The 14,506-nt window shown below is 51.5% G+C and overlaps 6 protein-coding genes across 6 annotated transcripts; 5 read left to right on the top strand and 1 right to left on the bottom strand.

The window, feature by feature from the left end:
- Positions 1–644: 644 nt before the first annotated feature.
- On the top strand, positions 645–1,466 carry CC77DRAFT_925181 (hypothetical protein; the record flags this gene model as incomplete). The annotated part of the gene is made up of 1 exon (XM_018533845.1): positions 645–1,466. One exon carries the CDS (start codon positions 645–647, stop codon positions 1,464–1,466), a length of 822 nt encoding a protein of 273 aa, XP_018391831.1.
- An 834-nt stretch (positions 1,467–2,300) lies between these two features.
- CC77DRAFT_1027457 (hypothetical protein) lies at positions 2,301–3,366 on the top strand (the record flags this gene model as incomplete). The annotated part of the gene is made up of 4 exons (XM_018526370.1): positions 2,301–2,388; positions 2,436–2,787; positions 2,843–3,025; positions 3,078–3,366. 4 exons carry the CDS (start codon positions 2,301–2,303, stop codon positions 3,364–3,366), a joined length of 912 nt encoding a protein of 303 aa, XP_018391830.1.
- Positions 3,367–4,100: 734 nt separating this feature from the next.
- Positions 4,101–4,704, top strand: CC77DRAFT_46990 (hypothetical protein). The gene has a single exon (XM_018531830.1). The coding sequence runs from the start codon at positions 4,160–4,162 to the stop codon at positions 4,556–4,558; it is 399 nt and encodes a 132-aa protein (XP_018391829.1). The 5' UTR covers positions 4,101–4,159; the 3' UTR covers positions 4,559–4,704.
- Positions 4,705–5,541: 837 nt separating this feature from the next.
- On the top strand, positions 5,542–8,830 carry CC77DRAFT_47100 (hypothetical protein). Its single transcript, XM_018531832.1, has one exon. It carries the CDS (start codon positions 6,035–6,037, stop codon positions 8,435–8,437), a length of 2,403 nt encoding a protein of 800 aa, XP_018391828.1. The 5' UTR covers positions 5,542–6,034; the 3' UTR covers positions 8,438–8,830.
- Positions 8,831–11,909, top strand: CC77DRAFT_46887 (hypothetical protein). Its single transcript, XM_018531829.1, has 2 exons — positions 8,831–10,516; positions 10,567–11,909. The coding sequence occupies exons 1-2, from the start codon at positions 9,224–9,226 to the stop codon at positions 11,671–11,673; spliced, it is 2,400 nt and encodes a 799-aa protein (XP_018391827.1). The 5' UTR covers positions 8,831–9,223; the 3' UTR covers positions 11,674–11,909.
- On the bottom strand, positions 11,802–13,782 carry CC77DRAFT_979344 (hypothetical protein). The gene is made up of 4 exons (XM_018536024.1): positions 13,633–13,782; positions 13,540–13,584; positions 13,206–13,486; positions 11,802–13,155 (listed from the first exon to the last, which is right to left on the bottom strand). Exons 1-4 carry the CDS (start codon positions 13,700–13,702, stop codon positions 12,145–12,147), a joined length of 1,407 nt encoding a protein of 468 aa, XP_018391826.1. The 5' UTR covers positions 13,703–13,782; the 3' UTR covers positions 11,802–12,144.
- Between the last annotated feature and the right edge of the window lie 724 nt (positions 13,783–14,506).

Below are 14,506 nucleotides of genomic sequence, written 5' to 3'. Positions count from 1 at the left end.
CAGACTCGCTAACAATGACGTTTTTAACAACAAGAGACATGTCATTTCGGTTGCAGTATTGATCCGCTGAGAGTAGATCCAATTAGCTTGCTGACCGCTTCGTGATACAAACGACAGAATCCTACTGGGTTATGCGAAGCACAGTTCCACTTATGTCTTGACTGATGATCCAGGGGAAGCCAATAATTTGTTCTGGCGACGAGATCAAACACCGTGGACAAGACATAGTGCAACTAGTGAGATTGCAGTAACGTCCAGGCTCCTGAACGTCTTTAGTGGGCGATATACATTTCAATACAGTTCGATGAGTAGATACAATGGCTGGATCGATATGCTTTAGGACTTGCATGGACGCTGTGAAGTATAGAGTCTCGCAGGTTTGAGAACAGTTTCAATCTGGATGTTTTGTCACACGGAGCTGTGCAAAATTCCTGGTCTGTTCAGCTTTTGCGAGAGCGATACGTGATGTCGTGCGTGTGATAGGCGAGATTGTGGTTTGTTGAGTTGAGACAAAGTCAAGGGATGAAGGTGCGATGCGTGGGCTCGGAAATAAGCACTAGCGCGAAACCCTGCCGCTAGCACTAAGATACAACACACCAACACACCCGTCATCCAGTTTCATGAACCATTTGTGTTCTACGATAATGTCTGAAATCAATAACGCTCAGATCACAGCTCCTTCGTGGTTCGAAGAGAACCCTTCACACGATCATATACCTTCCGAGACCCGGCGGCTTCTGGAAACGTGGAGTGGAATCCCATCCGATGACGTATTAGACCATGTTATCAAACTCCGTGATGAAGCTTGGAAGGTTCACCCATATCCTTGCATAGGACAGTTTCGATTCCTTGAGCCGAGCTTTTCCGAGCTGCCCGACGAGTACGATGAGATTGTCGAACGCATACGCAAAGGTCAGAAGCTTTTAGACATGGCTTGCTGCTTCGGTCAAACTATTCGGCAGCTTGCGAACGACGGCGCTCCAACTGAGAACATTTACGGCTGCGATTTGCAGCCGGATTTCATCGAACTAGGCTATAGTCTATTCCGCGATCGAGCGAAGCTTAAGACCAAGTTCTTAATAGCGGACATCTTCGATTCCAAGTCGGCACTTACGGATGTCAAAGGCCAAATCGATATAATCTATGCTGGATCTTTCTTCCACCTATGGGGATACGAGAAACAAGTCGAAGTATCCAAAGCCGTTGTAGCGTTGCTACGTCCACAGCCGGGTTCGATGATACTCGGTCGTCAAGTTGGAGCCACTGAGCCTCTCGAGAAGGATGGCCCTACAGGCACAATGTATCGGCATAACGTGGAAAGCTTCAAAAGAATGTGGAAAGAAATAGGAGATAATCTCGGCATCAAGTTCAACGTCGAGGCCAAACTCAAGCCGCTAAGCAGAGACCATTTGAAATTTCATTTGGACAACACGAAGCGGCTGTGGTTTGTCATTCGCTTAGAATAGTTACTATAGCATTACCTTGTTGGGCGTGTATGAAAACCTTCAAACCAAGTTCTTCTACCCTTCTTTCGTAATGCGAAGTTGTCGCGTCCGCGCCGGTCCGGTCCAGGTTGGGTAAAGGGCGCGGATGGATTAGAGCATCTGGCCCATACTTGGTGGTGCGAAGCTGTACAGATCGCCTGAGTCCAGGAAGCTAGATCTGGTACGTACGCTAGCGAAGAGGTCTAGTGATAGTTCCTGTGTTAGGTGGCATCGTCGCTATTTTTGCGTAGCGATTTCCATGCTATGGCCAGACGCAGATGTATTTTGCCGGGATGTGTAGGGATAATGGACCCAACTACGGCAGCCCTGTCCGCCTGTTACTTTGAGCCTAATTCCCCATACTTTTCGATATTTCGGTCTCAATTTCAAGAGCGTTTTTGATTGGACAACTCAATCTTCGACCATAGCACCGGGAAAGCCACATGTCTGGCTGCAGAAACCAGCGTAAACCTCTGCTCGGTAAACATGTGTCGAACAACATCTGCCGGCGGGAGGCGGTCATATTCTCGTGTTCATTTACTATGGTAGCAGCAATGTACGCGTTCTAGCCCATCTTGCCCCAGCCAGATCACCGAGACTGCAAGAAGCCTGCATTTCATCTATCACAAATGAAATGCGAGATGCAACATACGGCTCAGCCGCTTTACTTAGTGTAAGAATTCTGCTGTCGAAGCTTTTACATATTGCTTATAAGTAGAGACTCTACCAGTTGACAGTCGTGCTCAGCGTCAACTTTGATACCAATCCATCCCACCCAAAAGTTCCGCATTAATCAGGGCGTCTGAAAAAGCCAGTATGAGGTTTTCCGTCGCATTTGCTGCAGTTCTTGCTGCGAGCGTGGAAGCGTCTGGTCGTCAAAGAAGGCAATGGGGGTATCCGGATGGTATGAACTGCTCCCTTAGGCAAAAGGGTAGACTAACGCATGATTAGTTGAGGATTGCGGTCTCGATGGATTTGAAGGGCATACGTCTGAGGCGGCATTGTTCTGTTCCAACATCCTTCGTTCAGGGACTGCAACAGCCACCGTCACCAATGGCTACACCACGACAACTACCACGACCAAGAAGACTACAGTTACCATCCGGCCGACAACTACTCCCACACCTACCCCTACACCCACTCCTCAGCCAACGCCCACACCGACGCCAACATCGAAGTCAACATCTTCATCTCCTCCTTCGCCACCGTCGTCGTCTTCATCGCCCAAGCCATCATCGTCGGCTACACCTGTACAGCCTTCTTCCACAGTAGTGTCTTCGACCCTCGTTTCGAGCCCATCTCCGTAAGTCATTCAGCTGTGACCTTTCGCATTCTGCAGAAAGCTGATCTGTTTGCAGGACACCCACAGCCGCTCCAAGCTGCGGTATTGTCGCGTACGTCAAGACCACGCCAGCGTACTACTTCGAGTCTAGCGGCACAAAGAATACTTTCGATGCTTGCAGCGCGCTTTGCAAGGCTGATAGTAAGTGTAAGAGCTTCGGCTACGGAGAAGCAAACTGCATGCTCTTCGACGTCACTGCGTAAGTTTGGTCCCTTTGATAGAGTGCTGCCGCATACTGACTGTGTCAATAGGGCGGAAAATACCAACTACAACCCCATGTCTCCCTACACCTTCTATGACGCCGCCTGCCCCGCTGAACTTCCAGTGCGCAAGCGCCAACTCGACATCTCACTCGGTCTCCCCGGTGGCATCCACATCTCGCTTGGTCTCGGTCCTGGCGAGATCTCGTCGGCTTGCTCGTGCTTTATTACCAAGGGACCTGCCAGTACTACGGTTACAAGGACAGTCAGTAGTGCAGTTGTCAGAACCAGTACTGTGACTAGCACTGTTACTAGGACGCGAGGTGTTGGTGCTGAATAGGCAAAGCGATGTGGGGAAGAGCAACGGGCTCTCGCAAAAGACAATGCAGAAGTTGTTACATGTCCACTTCAATAGTCGCCACCAGTGTTCTCATATTCATCTAGCGAGGTCCCATAAGACCCTCTGATCTCTAGGCATCTCAGAATGCCATCATTTGCACTACCAGTATTGTGTTATCTCTCGCTCCTGAGCATAACCCTTTGTATGTCGATCAGATTGGGTAGTTTTCAAATTGTAGGTGACAGCGCGCTCGATGCGGTATTTCTGCATCAGCATGTGGTGAGATGCGTTTCTAGCAGGTCGTCGAGACTGTAGTTATCGCGCGTAACGTATTCGATAGCGGGAGGGTTAAGGAAGAAGTTATGCTACAGCTGCTTGTCTGTCAGCGACCGGTGCATGTAGATGCAAGGCTGAATGCTAGATACCTGACGTGGCTTGCTGGCATGTCACCAACTACTGACCTACAGGCTGGTGCACATACAGCCCTGCTACTGCAGCTTGTATATGACGTGATGTTTTCGTCGAAATCGGCGACGCGTCGCACAGTCTCACATATTACCACTGCAATCGAGACGCGACGATTGGAGCGGAACTCAGCCGCGCACCGTTTTAAGACCCGTCTTGTTGCGAGAGAGAATGTGAGGGAAGGCAGCATGCTAGCCATTCGGCAGAGCGTGGGTGGGCGCATCGGGTGGACCCTTCAGGACGACTAGCCAAAGCTTAGCTAATAATTTAGCCCTAGATCCATAAACTTCTTGCACCATCGCCCAACCACCACCAAGACCCTATCACCATGGCGCACTTCTCCCAAATTACCAACCTAGCCGAATATGTAGCCTGCATCAAGGCCACAGCAGGAAAAACTGTTCTACTAGCCTATTGGCCCGAAGACGAAACAACTAATGAGGTTGCTACCGCCCTTCAAAAACTACTTCCGTCAACATCCTACGAGCAGTACGACGTCGTCGACATCTATTGCTTCGATATGTACTCGCTGCCAGAACTAGGCAATATGTTGGACGTGAGCTTCGTGCCGACGCTGATGTGGTTCATGGACGGCGTCATGGATGCCATCGTTTGGCATGAAGGCTGTGCAATTGAGGGCGAGAGTGTGGAGAAGGGTGTAAAGAGGGTAGTGGATAGGATCAAAGGAGGAGATATCGCAGGAGAGGATAGTGACGATGACTGGTAGATGTTGCCAGTCTGGAAGAGGAGGACAAAAGACTTTGTCACGTCGACACCTTTTATTTTCGAAGCATATAAGGAGGCTTGTGGGCGTCGCTGTCATCAAACACTGTTCCGATAATATGCCCTGCTGAATTCACTTCGACTTTCGGCAGCTGAAGCATCGATACAAACAGTGGATCAACACGACTACATTGAAGTTTATACCACGAGCTCCAGGAAAACACCCTACACGTGATTTCCACCAGTCAACAAGACATGTTCATTGAAGAACAGTCACACTGGATGAAAATGCCAGTATGCTCTCACTCCGGTTCTCCGCTCCTGTCGGCTTCCTCGAGAAGAGCTTAGCAATTCGAGCTCGGCTGGCCCCTTTCCACGGCATCCCAGCAGTAAGAGCCGCAGCCATTTTCGTATCGTCAACTCACTCAGTCAGAAGAATACCCGTTCAGTCTGGATTGTTCGCATCATCGCTCATTCTTCTCGTGTCATTCTAATCGCACATATCTGCACTCTTCCTTATGTACGCAGTGTCTCTCTTTGCTCAATATCAAGTCTTGTCAGCTCCCGTGATGTAGTTGCGTTCTCCCGCAGTCTAGTCGCCACAAGACGTTTTCGTCAGAGATGTTTCGTACACCCATTTACTTCCAGATTGCTCAACGTGCTATCTTGCATACATAAATATGTTTCTGCTCTTCCTTTTCACTTTCAAGTCACTTGGCTGCCTTTGGTGTTAGGGTTTAGCCAATGTACACTATGAGTATTGGGGGTTAGACGATGAAAGACGATAGGTGAAATAGGCGATGTCGGTATGGCTTCTCGGATCCGCTCCCTCTTGGTATTATAGTGTTTGCGGTGAATTGTGAAAGCTTACAAAGGCAATGGCAACTTTAGACCAACCTTTCTGTACAACAGAAAGAAGATCCCTAAACCAACCCTTTCTATCCACGGCTGAAGCTCCACGACGACATACTACAGCTAGCGCCGAGAAATACATATCGTCAAAGCATCCTCCGAGAGGTGAACCGGACAACGTCACCGTGGGCTTTCCCAATCCTTAGTGAATGTGACACTTTTACCCACTCTGTCCTTGGCAAAGCGCTAGCAAGACCTCCCTCCGCTCCAGCTACCGAAGAACCCTCCCACCTATTCTTCTCTTGTTACGCAATTGGACCCACGATATAATCCAGCCGCTCTGCGACTCAGCCCATCAATTCGAGTTATATAGGTCACTGCGACAAATCTGTCGCTGCACTCGCTCACAGTGAAGCGACCGCGGACGAAGAATCTTGTAGGCCCATCTCGACTCCGCCCGACCTACGTACTATTCTCCTAAATCCACCACAGTTTGGTTGGTTACGACGGTCGAGCTAGAACTCAGGCCGCATTGCACCTAAGACTCATTTTCACTGGCCCGCATACCAACCTTTCGCCTAGTACCACCCAAGCAATCGCTGTTCTTGCAGCAGTTGTACACAGTAACATGGCAGAACTCAACGGCAGACAGCTGGCCATTCTATTGCAGAATTGGAACCATTCAGTCATCAAGCCTTTCCTTGCCACAGCCGCAGCGGGTCTAGCAGCCATTACTGTCTACGAGAGAGGGATTCCAATCGACATCGATATCAAGCGGCTCAACCATTTCATAGCACACCTCGCCGCGCCTGAGTTAGGGAGGGGTCTGTACACACCTGATAAATACATGAGCCCTGGCCATCCGACAACCCAGATCTTTGGAATCTTGGAGCCAGAACTATCTTCTACCGCTAAGATCACCGCCCGTACAAGCGTCCCAGAACTCTCAGATATTCTTAGTAGCATGGAAACCGATGGCGCAAACACACATTTTCAGACCACGCCAGACATCCCCACTATCATCCATCATATTGGCAGTGACGGTACACACGCACACCAAGCGACGTCACATCTCATCACACCTACTCCGGTACTTTCATCACATATTTCGGGAGCACCATACACTACCACAACTCTTTTGAACGACACACAAGCGCAGAATGCTAGCATTGTTAGCAACGGTGGTGCTCTCGGCCTTGCTACAGCTGGCCTTGTGGCTACAGGGGCTATCTTCTTACACAAGAAGTTTAGCAACTACAGAAAGGCCCAAGCGCGGAGGCTTACCGACGAGCAACTGATAGCATATTTGATGCTACAGCTCGACGATTTCAAGGCCTCCAAAATCACAGATGGACAACTCATAGCACATTTGAAGCTACAGCTTGATGATGCCACGGCTTCCAAGTTCAAGATTGAGACTGCGCTTAAGTTGGCGGAGAACGACCTGCGCATGTCCAACGAAGATAAGAACCGGCTCCGAGGGCAACTATCTGAATCCAGTACCCTTTCTGATAGACTCATCCAAGATCTAGACAAAGCAGAGTTGGAGGGAAATCAGAACACCAAGATGAGTAATGAGATCATCAAGCGTCTGGAAGAGTCTGTCGCCGTCTTAGAGAAGAACCGGAGCACAGAGATGCAAGCAAAGAGCCAACTCCATGATGAGCTATCTGAAGCACAGTCGACTGTCAGCATTCTCCAAGATGAGAAAGCTGCTCATGACCTTGAAGTTCAGAAGCAGTTACGAGCGTTCCGGCTAGATATGGTCGATCTTACCAATAAGCTTCACTCTGCAGATGCCGAAAAGACCAAGCTTATGGATCAGCTAGCAGCCAGTGATGCTGCCGCCGAAATTCTGCGCCAAGAGGCGCGTGAAGCAAACATCGCTCTCGAGACTGCTAAAGAAAGGATCTCCCAGCTCGAGAAGGAGAAGACATTCAGCGACTTGTGCAAGCAAAGCGTCTCTAAGACTTGTGGTGAGGTTGACGACGATGATGACCCCAATCATGGCACCACTGGCTCGACCGAAGGCAGTCAGCAAGATAGCTTACAGCAGGAGGCTTATCCAGCTAGTACGCCAGAATCGTCTTCACAAGCTATCACTGTTGAGGGCGATGAAGAGCTGCCACAAATGTCGATGACATCTTCAGTTCCACTGTGTGGCGAACTGAATATCCCCCGTCGAAAGAAGCGTGAGTTTTGGCACAGTCACTGGAGAGACATCAACTCAAAGAAACCCTACTTTGATGACGCAGTGTATGAGCTGGAGCTTCCATGTTTCGATGCTAGGTTCAGCAGCATTGGGATAGTACGTCCGGCAGAGAACCACGAAGATCGGACGTTGGAGAGCGGGAAAGTGGTCGAGCACACCAAGTGCAATCTCTGTCTTCAGTGGTACACGAAGAAAGACATGTACGATCACTTGAAGACTTGCAAGGCTTTTTGGGAGCTTGCTGTACGTTGTGGTCATTGCAAAAAGATCTTCAAGTACAACACTGCTTTCTTCGACAAACATGCTCCAAATTGCGAGACGAGGTCAATGGAGGATGACTGCTCAGATGAGCATTTTACCCTTGCAAAGTCTGGAGCCGACGCGACCACGACACAGAACTCTCAGCAGGTCAGCCCGAGCTCCAGTGTGTCCATTGTCCCTGGAAAGCAGATCAACCCCGACGCGCCACCCTTCACGCCCGGAGGCTCACTACCAGGCCACGAAAAACCTATCCCTACTGGTCCTCGCTATACCGGGTCAAATTTCCAGCAAGGTCGAGGTGCATCATTCACCGGCCCACAATCTACACGCTCACCTCGAAACACGCCCTACATGACGCTACGCGGCGTCTCGCCAGCTCATGGATCGGGGTTCGGAACACATTACCCAACTGCCTGTCCTCCCAATGGACCCCAGGCATATTCGGCGCCGCGCGACAATTCGCAGGCGCACAGATATCCTGGACAGCAACAGCAAGGCTACCCACAGACTCCTCATACTTTCTCTTCGTTCGGCCCAGGCTACATCCCCCGAGGATGATATGACAGATTCCGATCAGCTCAACACGACATGCGAGATGAAGCGAGCCCTGCCTGACCTGCAAATAGGGAACAATAGAGTGGCCAGAACGAAGGAACGCCATTGAATACATATTGGTCGAAGACAGCGAGTGGATGCTGGACGCGGTAACAATAGCAGATATTGTCATTTGGTATGCAGGGATAGAAACACGGGTAGAGATAGGTACGGGCTCGGGGGCATCGATCTCATAGTATTGATGTCACATAAGCATGGGAGGTGGGATGAAATTCAGATCTGAGGACAACGATCTCATAGTATCGATGTCATAACAACATGTCCATGGGATGACGAAAGTATTTAGTCTGCAGCTCAGAGAAACCAAGAAAGAGTTATGGATTTGACCTGTATGCGCGTGATGTGAGCAGTGTATTTAGTCTGCAGCTTATAGGACAAGGCGGAGAAAGGTGGGAGCGAGGGCGATGTCAACCTGGAGATTTGATGCGGGTTCGGGTGTATGCGTCATCGGGCTAGGCACGCTCCGATGCCTACACCCGTGCTTCTCATGGCGGCTGGAGTATGTTGAATCATTGAAACTGCTGCACTGCTGCCCTCTGTACTTTGGCTCACTCCCTGCCGTGTCCTTGCGTGTTTAGCCCATCTCCAGCAGCCCGTCACACCGGCCATGAAGTGTTGATCATCGCGTCTAGGGCTGGAGCCAAGGCTTGCACGGTCTCGGTAGACGGCTATCTCAAAAACTCCTTATTCACTACCCCAAACCTGGTCGGGGGCGGGCTCCACTTTGACATGGCCGCTGCCCATGCTCAACCCACGAGTATCCACGATGCCAACGACCAGGCTCTCTGGCCCCAGGCCCCCGTGCAACTCGCGCGTGGACGGCAGCCCAGAGACGCGCTCGCGAAGACGGTGCCCTACGGCCCCATCCGCTCCCTCGACCAATTCGAGACGTCATTACGCGAATACCTAAGAAGCCCGCCAGAAGAGCCTGAGCATACCGAAGCCCAGTTCGCCTTCGACATCGACACGTCCTTTGCCGTCCCTTCACCAACTAAGCCGAACCCATCGCAGCAGCCTCATCAGGCAACTCACCCGCCTCCGCCGCCGCCGCCCCAACAGCAACAGTCGCACGCCATACACCAATACAGCCATGCGCCGCCCGGCTACCAGCCCGCACACTTTGCTGGCCCTTCGCAGTACCAGTCCCTCTCAGACGCCAGCTTCGCCCTGGGCCACAACTTCACCGAGTCCATCGAGCCCAACAATGGCGCGCCCAAGCCGGCGGAGCAGAAAACCGCCCTGAGCATACGAGAGGCTTTGCAGCCGACAGCGGACCCCAAGGAGAAGATGCGGAAACAGAGGGCAGTCGCCAAGTGCTGCGTCGACACGATACAGAAGATCGACGGATACCGCTACAGCTTCCACAACTGTTGGAACAGCAGGGAGGACGACAGCTTCCGCTTCTCCTACTACTGCAACGACTCGCTCCTCAACAAGGACCGCGCTGCCAACGGCAAGGGTGCCAAGTTGGGCAAACGTGCGACCAAGCCCGTCTACGACTGTAAAGGCGTCTTGTCCATCAAGTTCTCGGCCACCAAGCAGACACTCGACGTCTTCTACAAGCATGTGCCCATACACAAGACATACGAGGAACGCGCCCCGCCCCCACGCAAAGACTCCAAGCGGCGCAAGTATCTCGAGGAGAACGACCCAGAGGCTTTGGCTAGGCTCGCAAGCCGCTCGAGACAGCTGAGCAGTGAGGATCCAGACACGCCCAGGATCAAGAAGAAGCGATCCGACCCTCTGCCCGAGCCTCCAAGGCCATCCAACACGATTGAGAGCGACCTGAGACAACAGAGTCTGCGTATGTTGCTAGAGCTGATCCAGGTAGAGCCACCTACGCATTCGCAGCACACGCTCATTGAGCCTCCACCACCTCCGCCTCCACCACCTCGTCCTCCCCCGCAAAAGCCTCACCCTGGGTCGCGCCCTACACTACATGTTGAAACGCAATCAGTATCAGCACCACAGCGGAAGCGGCCGAGGAACAGTTGCGATGTCTGCAAGGCTAAGAAGACCAAGGTAGGATATAAACGATTGGGCGTTCAAGCAACAGCAGCTGATATATACAGTGTGATGGCATCAAGCCCATATGTTCGACATGCAACGACAAGAGACGGCTGTGTGTATACTCTGAGCCAGCGAGTGGCGAAGACCAGCGACCACCTACACAAGCCCCCGAACCGGCAGCTCATCCCGCTGGCGAATCCGAGCTTGCAAAGATCATGAAGGAGCTCGAGGAAACCAAGGCAAAGCTGAAACATTATGAGGCTCGGGAGCGAGCTTCGACTACCCCAATCCAGACGCCGCAAATGGCGCCACGACCTCGCTCGCAGCAATCCCAAGTCCAACAAAAGCCGCCGCCTCCGCCTCCGCAACCACCACAACAAACTCATGTTCAACAACAGCCGCAACCAGTACAGGTCCCGCAACAGCCTCGTCACCGATCACAAGTGTCGCAGTCACAGACGTTACCCCATGTGTCTCAGCAGCAACCGCAACGTCAACATTCAATACCAAACCACCGTCAACAACTGCAACAACTCAATCAAGGTCTGCCGCACGGCGTGAGAAGCCCACAACAACAGCTAGCCTACAAGATGGGTAGCCAATCACCCCAACAGCGCCTACAGAACCCGCCGCAACAACTACCGCAGCAGCACCAGCAGCACCAGCAGCACCAGCAGATTGGGCCTTCACAGCAGTCTATGACTCCACAACAGCAGTTCCAGGCAGCGACAGCCCAACAAATGCAAACCACACAGCTTCAGACACATCAAAACTATTTTGCAGCCAACCACTCCAACCACTCTCCGTATGGCACGCTCAATCGGCCCATGCCGCAGAACACGCTGCCAGTCAATCCCATGGCATCGCAGCCAATGGTGACGCAAAACAGCATGTCAGCACAGACGAACGCGCATTTACCACAGACGCAGCCTCAACAGCCACCGGCGCCTACCATCGATGTAAATAATTCGTATGGACGTCCTGGGGAGTTTGCATGGGCACCCACTGGGTATTATGGATATCAAAGTGCGGCACCACAACAACAACAACAACAACAACAACAACAACAACAGCAACAGCAGCAGCAACAACAACAACAACAACAACAGCCACAACAACCACAACAAGACCAATGGGCTGCGGCGAGAGGGTCAGGTGTTTTTAGATAAGGACCGGGTAGCCTGGTCCTATGACGAGGCTACTTATCACTGTCTTGAGTTGACGAGGAAATGGCTGCTGTTACATTGGCGCCAAATCATGATTTAGGATATTTTGGCTTTCAGCGATACGAATACTAGATACCCAGGATATATCTTCTTCCATTTGCGGGAAGATTGGCACACTATATACACGCATGTTACGAATTTGAATGAAGGAATGACCATGGTATAATTATGCTTCTGCATGACGTGTTGACTCAGCTATCTGGTACTAGACAGCTCCGTTTACTGCAATGCCTCATCATTCCAACGCCAGAATGCCGCTTGATGTCCTTGCCCAGCCTGTATATGTACGCCATGCCGCTCCAAAAACGCCTTGCAATGCCAGCCGCGCAAACTCTCCATCCTGCGCTAATCCACGTCCATCATCTCATCGTGTTTGACGTCGTCGTTATTTCCCCTGGTCATCTTAGGTGTCTCCTAAAACCCTATCTTCTGACCCAAACCGCGGAAAGTGTCACCGATGCTTCCACCCATACCAGATGACTTTTCATTCGACTTGTTTGATGAAATCTCCATGCTCGCTGCCTGCAAGTTGAGACGCGTTAATCGAAGGCGCAGGGTGTGGTCGTACTCCTCGGCCATCTTGAGAGCGTCGGCGTGTACGTCGTGGCGGGGGTCTGTGGGTGGACAGATGAGTAGGCGGTCGACGAGATCTATCCGCGCATTAAGAACACGCTGGTTGATCATCTCTTCCAGATCTTCGTCGATGGTCCGGCCTTCCGCTGGCGGGAACTTGGACGTCATTTCGTCAAGCGTGACGCAGCTGAAGGGTATGAAGTACTGCACGATGCTCTTTGTCCGGATCCGGCTGTAGATGGTGTTCAGCATCTTGGACAGATATACGTCGAGGAGATAGTCGTTGCGGTAGCCTTCAAGCACTTCGAGACATGCGCTGTATTTGGAGTTGCAGAAGAGGTTGATAGCGCGGCGAATGTGAGGTTCGAGCTCAAGGAAGTTACGAAATTCGCTGTTTGCTAGCACCTTGTTTTGCAAATCGCTGCGGTCCATGTAGGCAAGCGCACAAAGACCACCGTATACCGCAATGTCGTTACCCGAAATGACTTCCTTCTGCCATGTAATGTACGCTGCTGGCTCTGCAGTCAAGTATGCCGCTGAGGTACCAAGGAACGCTGTCGCAGCTTCGCGGTAGTTGCCAGTAGCCATGTGACATAGACCGCTGCAAGCAGAAATGATGGGCTCCATCTTGGCCTTGTCATCGCCCTTAATCTGAGTGGCTTCCGACTTGGCCAGATTTGCCAATACATTTGTCCATGACTTTTGTGCGATGCTAACATATACGAGGCGGAGGGTCATGTCTGCAAGATGCTTGGGCGAGGTGCAATGCTCGCGCATCTTCATGTAGGCCTTGAGTGCGTTACTAAAGTCACCGGTATCGTAGTAGAAGTGACCGAGGTCCTCGTTGCCCATCTACAGGCAGTTAGCGAATAAGCACAGGTTTATTCCGCACCGGCACTTACTCGTATGCTCTCCTTGATCAAGTTGTTCTTGTATGACTTGAGCTCATGCTCTAGTCGGTCGTGCTCCTCGCGCACTTCCCGCGTCTTCTTCTCAACCCATGCTGTATCTGTCACAGACGCAGGGTCCTGTGGTGCTATGCGGCTGAACTGTTCTACCAGTGTTGTGTATAAATCAACATTCTTTCCCCTCTTTGCCTCGGCGATAGCGAGGCGGTAAGCGTCTGAGGCGAGGTATGGCGAGTGGGCGCCGATGTGGTGCAGGCGATCGATTCGTGTGTAGCCTATAAGACCTGTCAGTGCCCAGAGAGCCGAAGCAGCATGTTGAGAGCCTTACCGGTGTAATTGGCAATGTACGATTCCAGGTCAAACTTGGGAGGGTCTATCGGAGTTAGCGACACGCGCCAATGTTACATCGACTATGTCATACCCTTGACAACGATTTCGCCTTTCGACTTCTGCTCCTGGAAGAATGGCGATTGTTCGATATTCGACGCCATGACGCGGTGTCGTAGTGTGTGCGGACGGGTGAGGGTGTGGTTGCGGCGTAATGCTGAGAGTCGATGGAGCTCCAAGCTGTCACGGCTGTCTAGGTCGCTGCTGCCTTCCCAGGTTCCCCCACAGCGGGGAGGCTGACTAAGCCGCAGCACATAGGTCTCAACTTTCACCCATTCACAACGCGGAGTCACGACTGGCGCCTGTAGCCTCCATTGCATCCATTCAATATTTCTCTAGCAATTCCAATTTACATGGTTTCCAACTTGTCAATGCATGAACTGTGTTGCTTCTGAAATCGGCACTGCATCTAGACTTGATCAAAGCCAAAAGAGACCTTGAAGGTATGTGTTGTTGAAACACGACCCTGAATACACTTGGTATTTTGTTACGCTCAAACCACCTGGGTCCAGAAGCCTTTAGATCCAGCTTGCTCGCGAGACCTATCTGGGTACCAAAACAAATCTCGTTCAATACCCTCATGCATTGTCAATGCGCCGACTGCAAGCACATACCAAAAGACCCCCGACACGCCACCATAATAACTAAATATGGCTGCAAAAAGCAACACATCATAACAGCACACCCTCAAGCTTGGGTCAACCCGATATTCCGGTATCGAGCGCATGGCCCGTCTGTTCCAAACTTTGCCCACACACATTGTCAGCTGTGGCTGAGCCAGAATCCAGACCTGGGAAACGGGTACCGCCCGTGGATAAACAGCTCATCGGAAAAATGTGGCAGCTTACTCTAGACGGCTACGACAGCCGGAATTTCCAGAGACCGGAGTTTTGGGAGATCTACGACGC

Source organism: Alternaria alternata (genome assembly GCF_001642055.1).
Source record: "Alternaria alternata strain SRC1lrK2f unplaced genomic scaffold CC77scaffold_1, whole genome shotgun sequence".
NCBI lineage: Eukaryota > Fungi > Ascomycota > Dothideomycetes > Pleosporales > Pleosporaceae > Alternaria > Alternaria alternata.
Note: the sequence above shows the minus strand (reverse complement) of the source record. Positions and strands in the feature narration are given on the sequence as shown.

Excerpts from the sequence above, each read along its gene's own strand:
- CC77DRAFT_46990 (XM_018531830.1), top strand. The coding sequence starts at position 4,160 with ATGGCGCACTTCTCCCAAATTACCAACCTAGCCGAATATGTAGCCTGC.
- CC77DRAFT_47100 (XM_018531832.1), top strand. The coding sequence starts at position 6,035 with ATGGCAGAACTCAACGGCAGACAGCTGGCCATTCTATTGCAGAATTGG.
- CC77DRAFT_46887 (XM_018531829.1), top strand. The coding sequence starts at position 9,224 with ATGGCCGCTGCCCATGCTCAACCCACGAGTATCCACGATGCCAACGAC. Across the intron at positions 10,517-10,566 it reads GCAAGGCTAAGAAGACCAAG|TGTGATGGCATCAAGCCCAT; the intron begins GTAGGATATAAA and ends TGATATATACAG.
- CC77DRAFT_979344 (XM_018536024.1), bottom strand. The coding sequence starts at position 13,702 with ATGGCGTCGAATATCGAACAATCGCCATTCTTCCAGGAGCAGAAGTCG. Across the intron at positions 13,585-13,632 it reads AGGCGAAATCGTTGTCAAGG|ACCCTCCCAAGTTTGACCTG; the intron begins GTATGACATAGT and ends TAACTCCGATAG. Across the intron at positions 13,487-13,539 it reads GTACATTGCCAATTACACCG|GCTACACACGAATCGATCGC; the intron begins GTAAGGCTCTCA and ends CAGGTCTTATAG.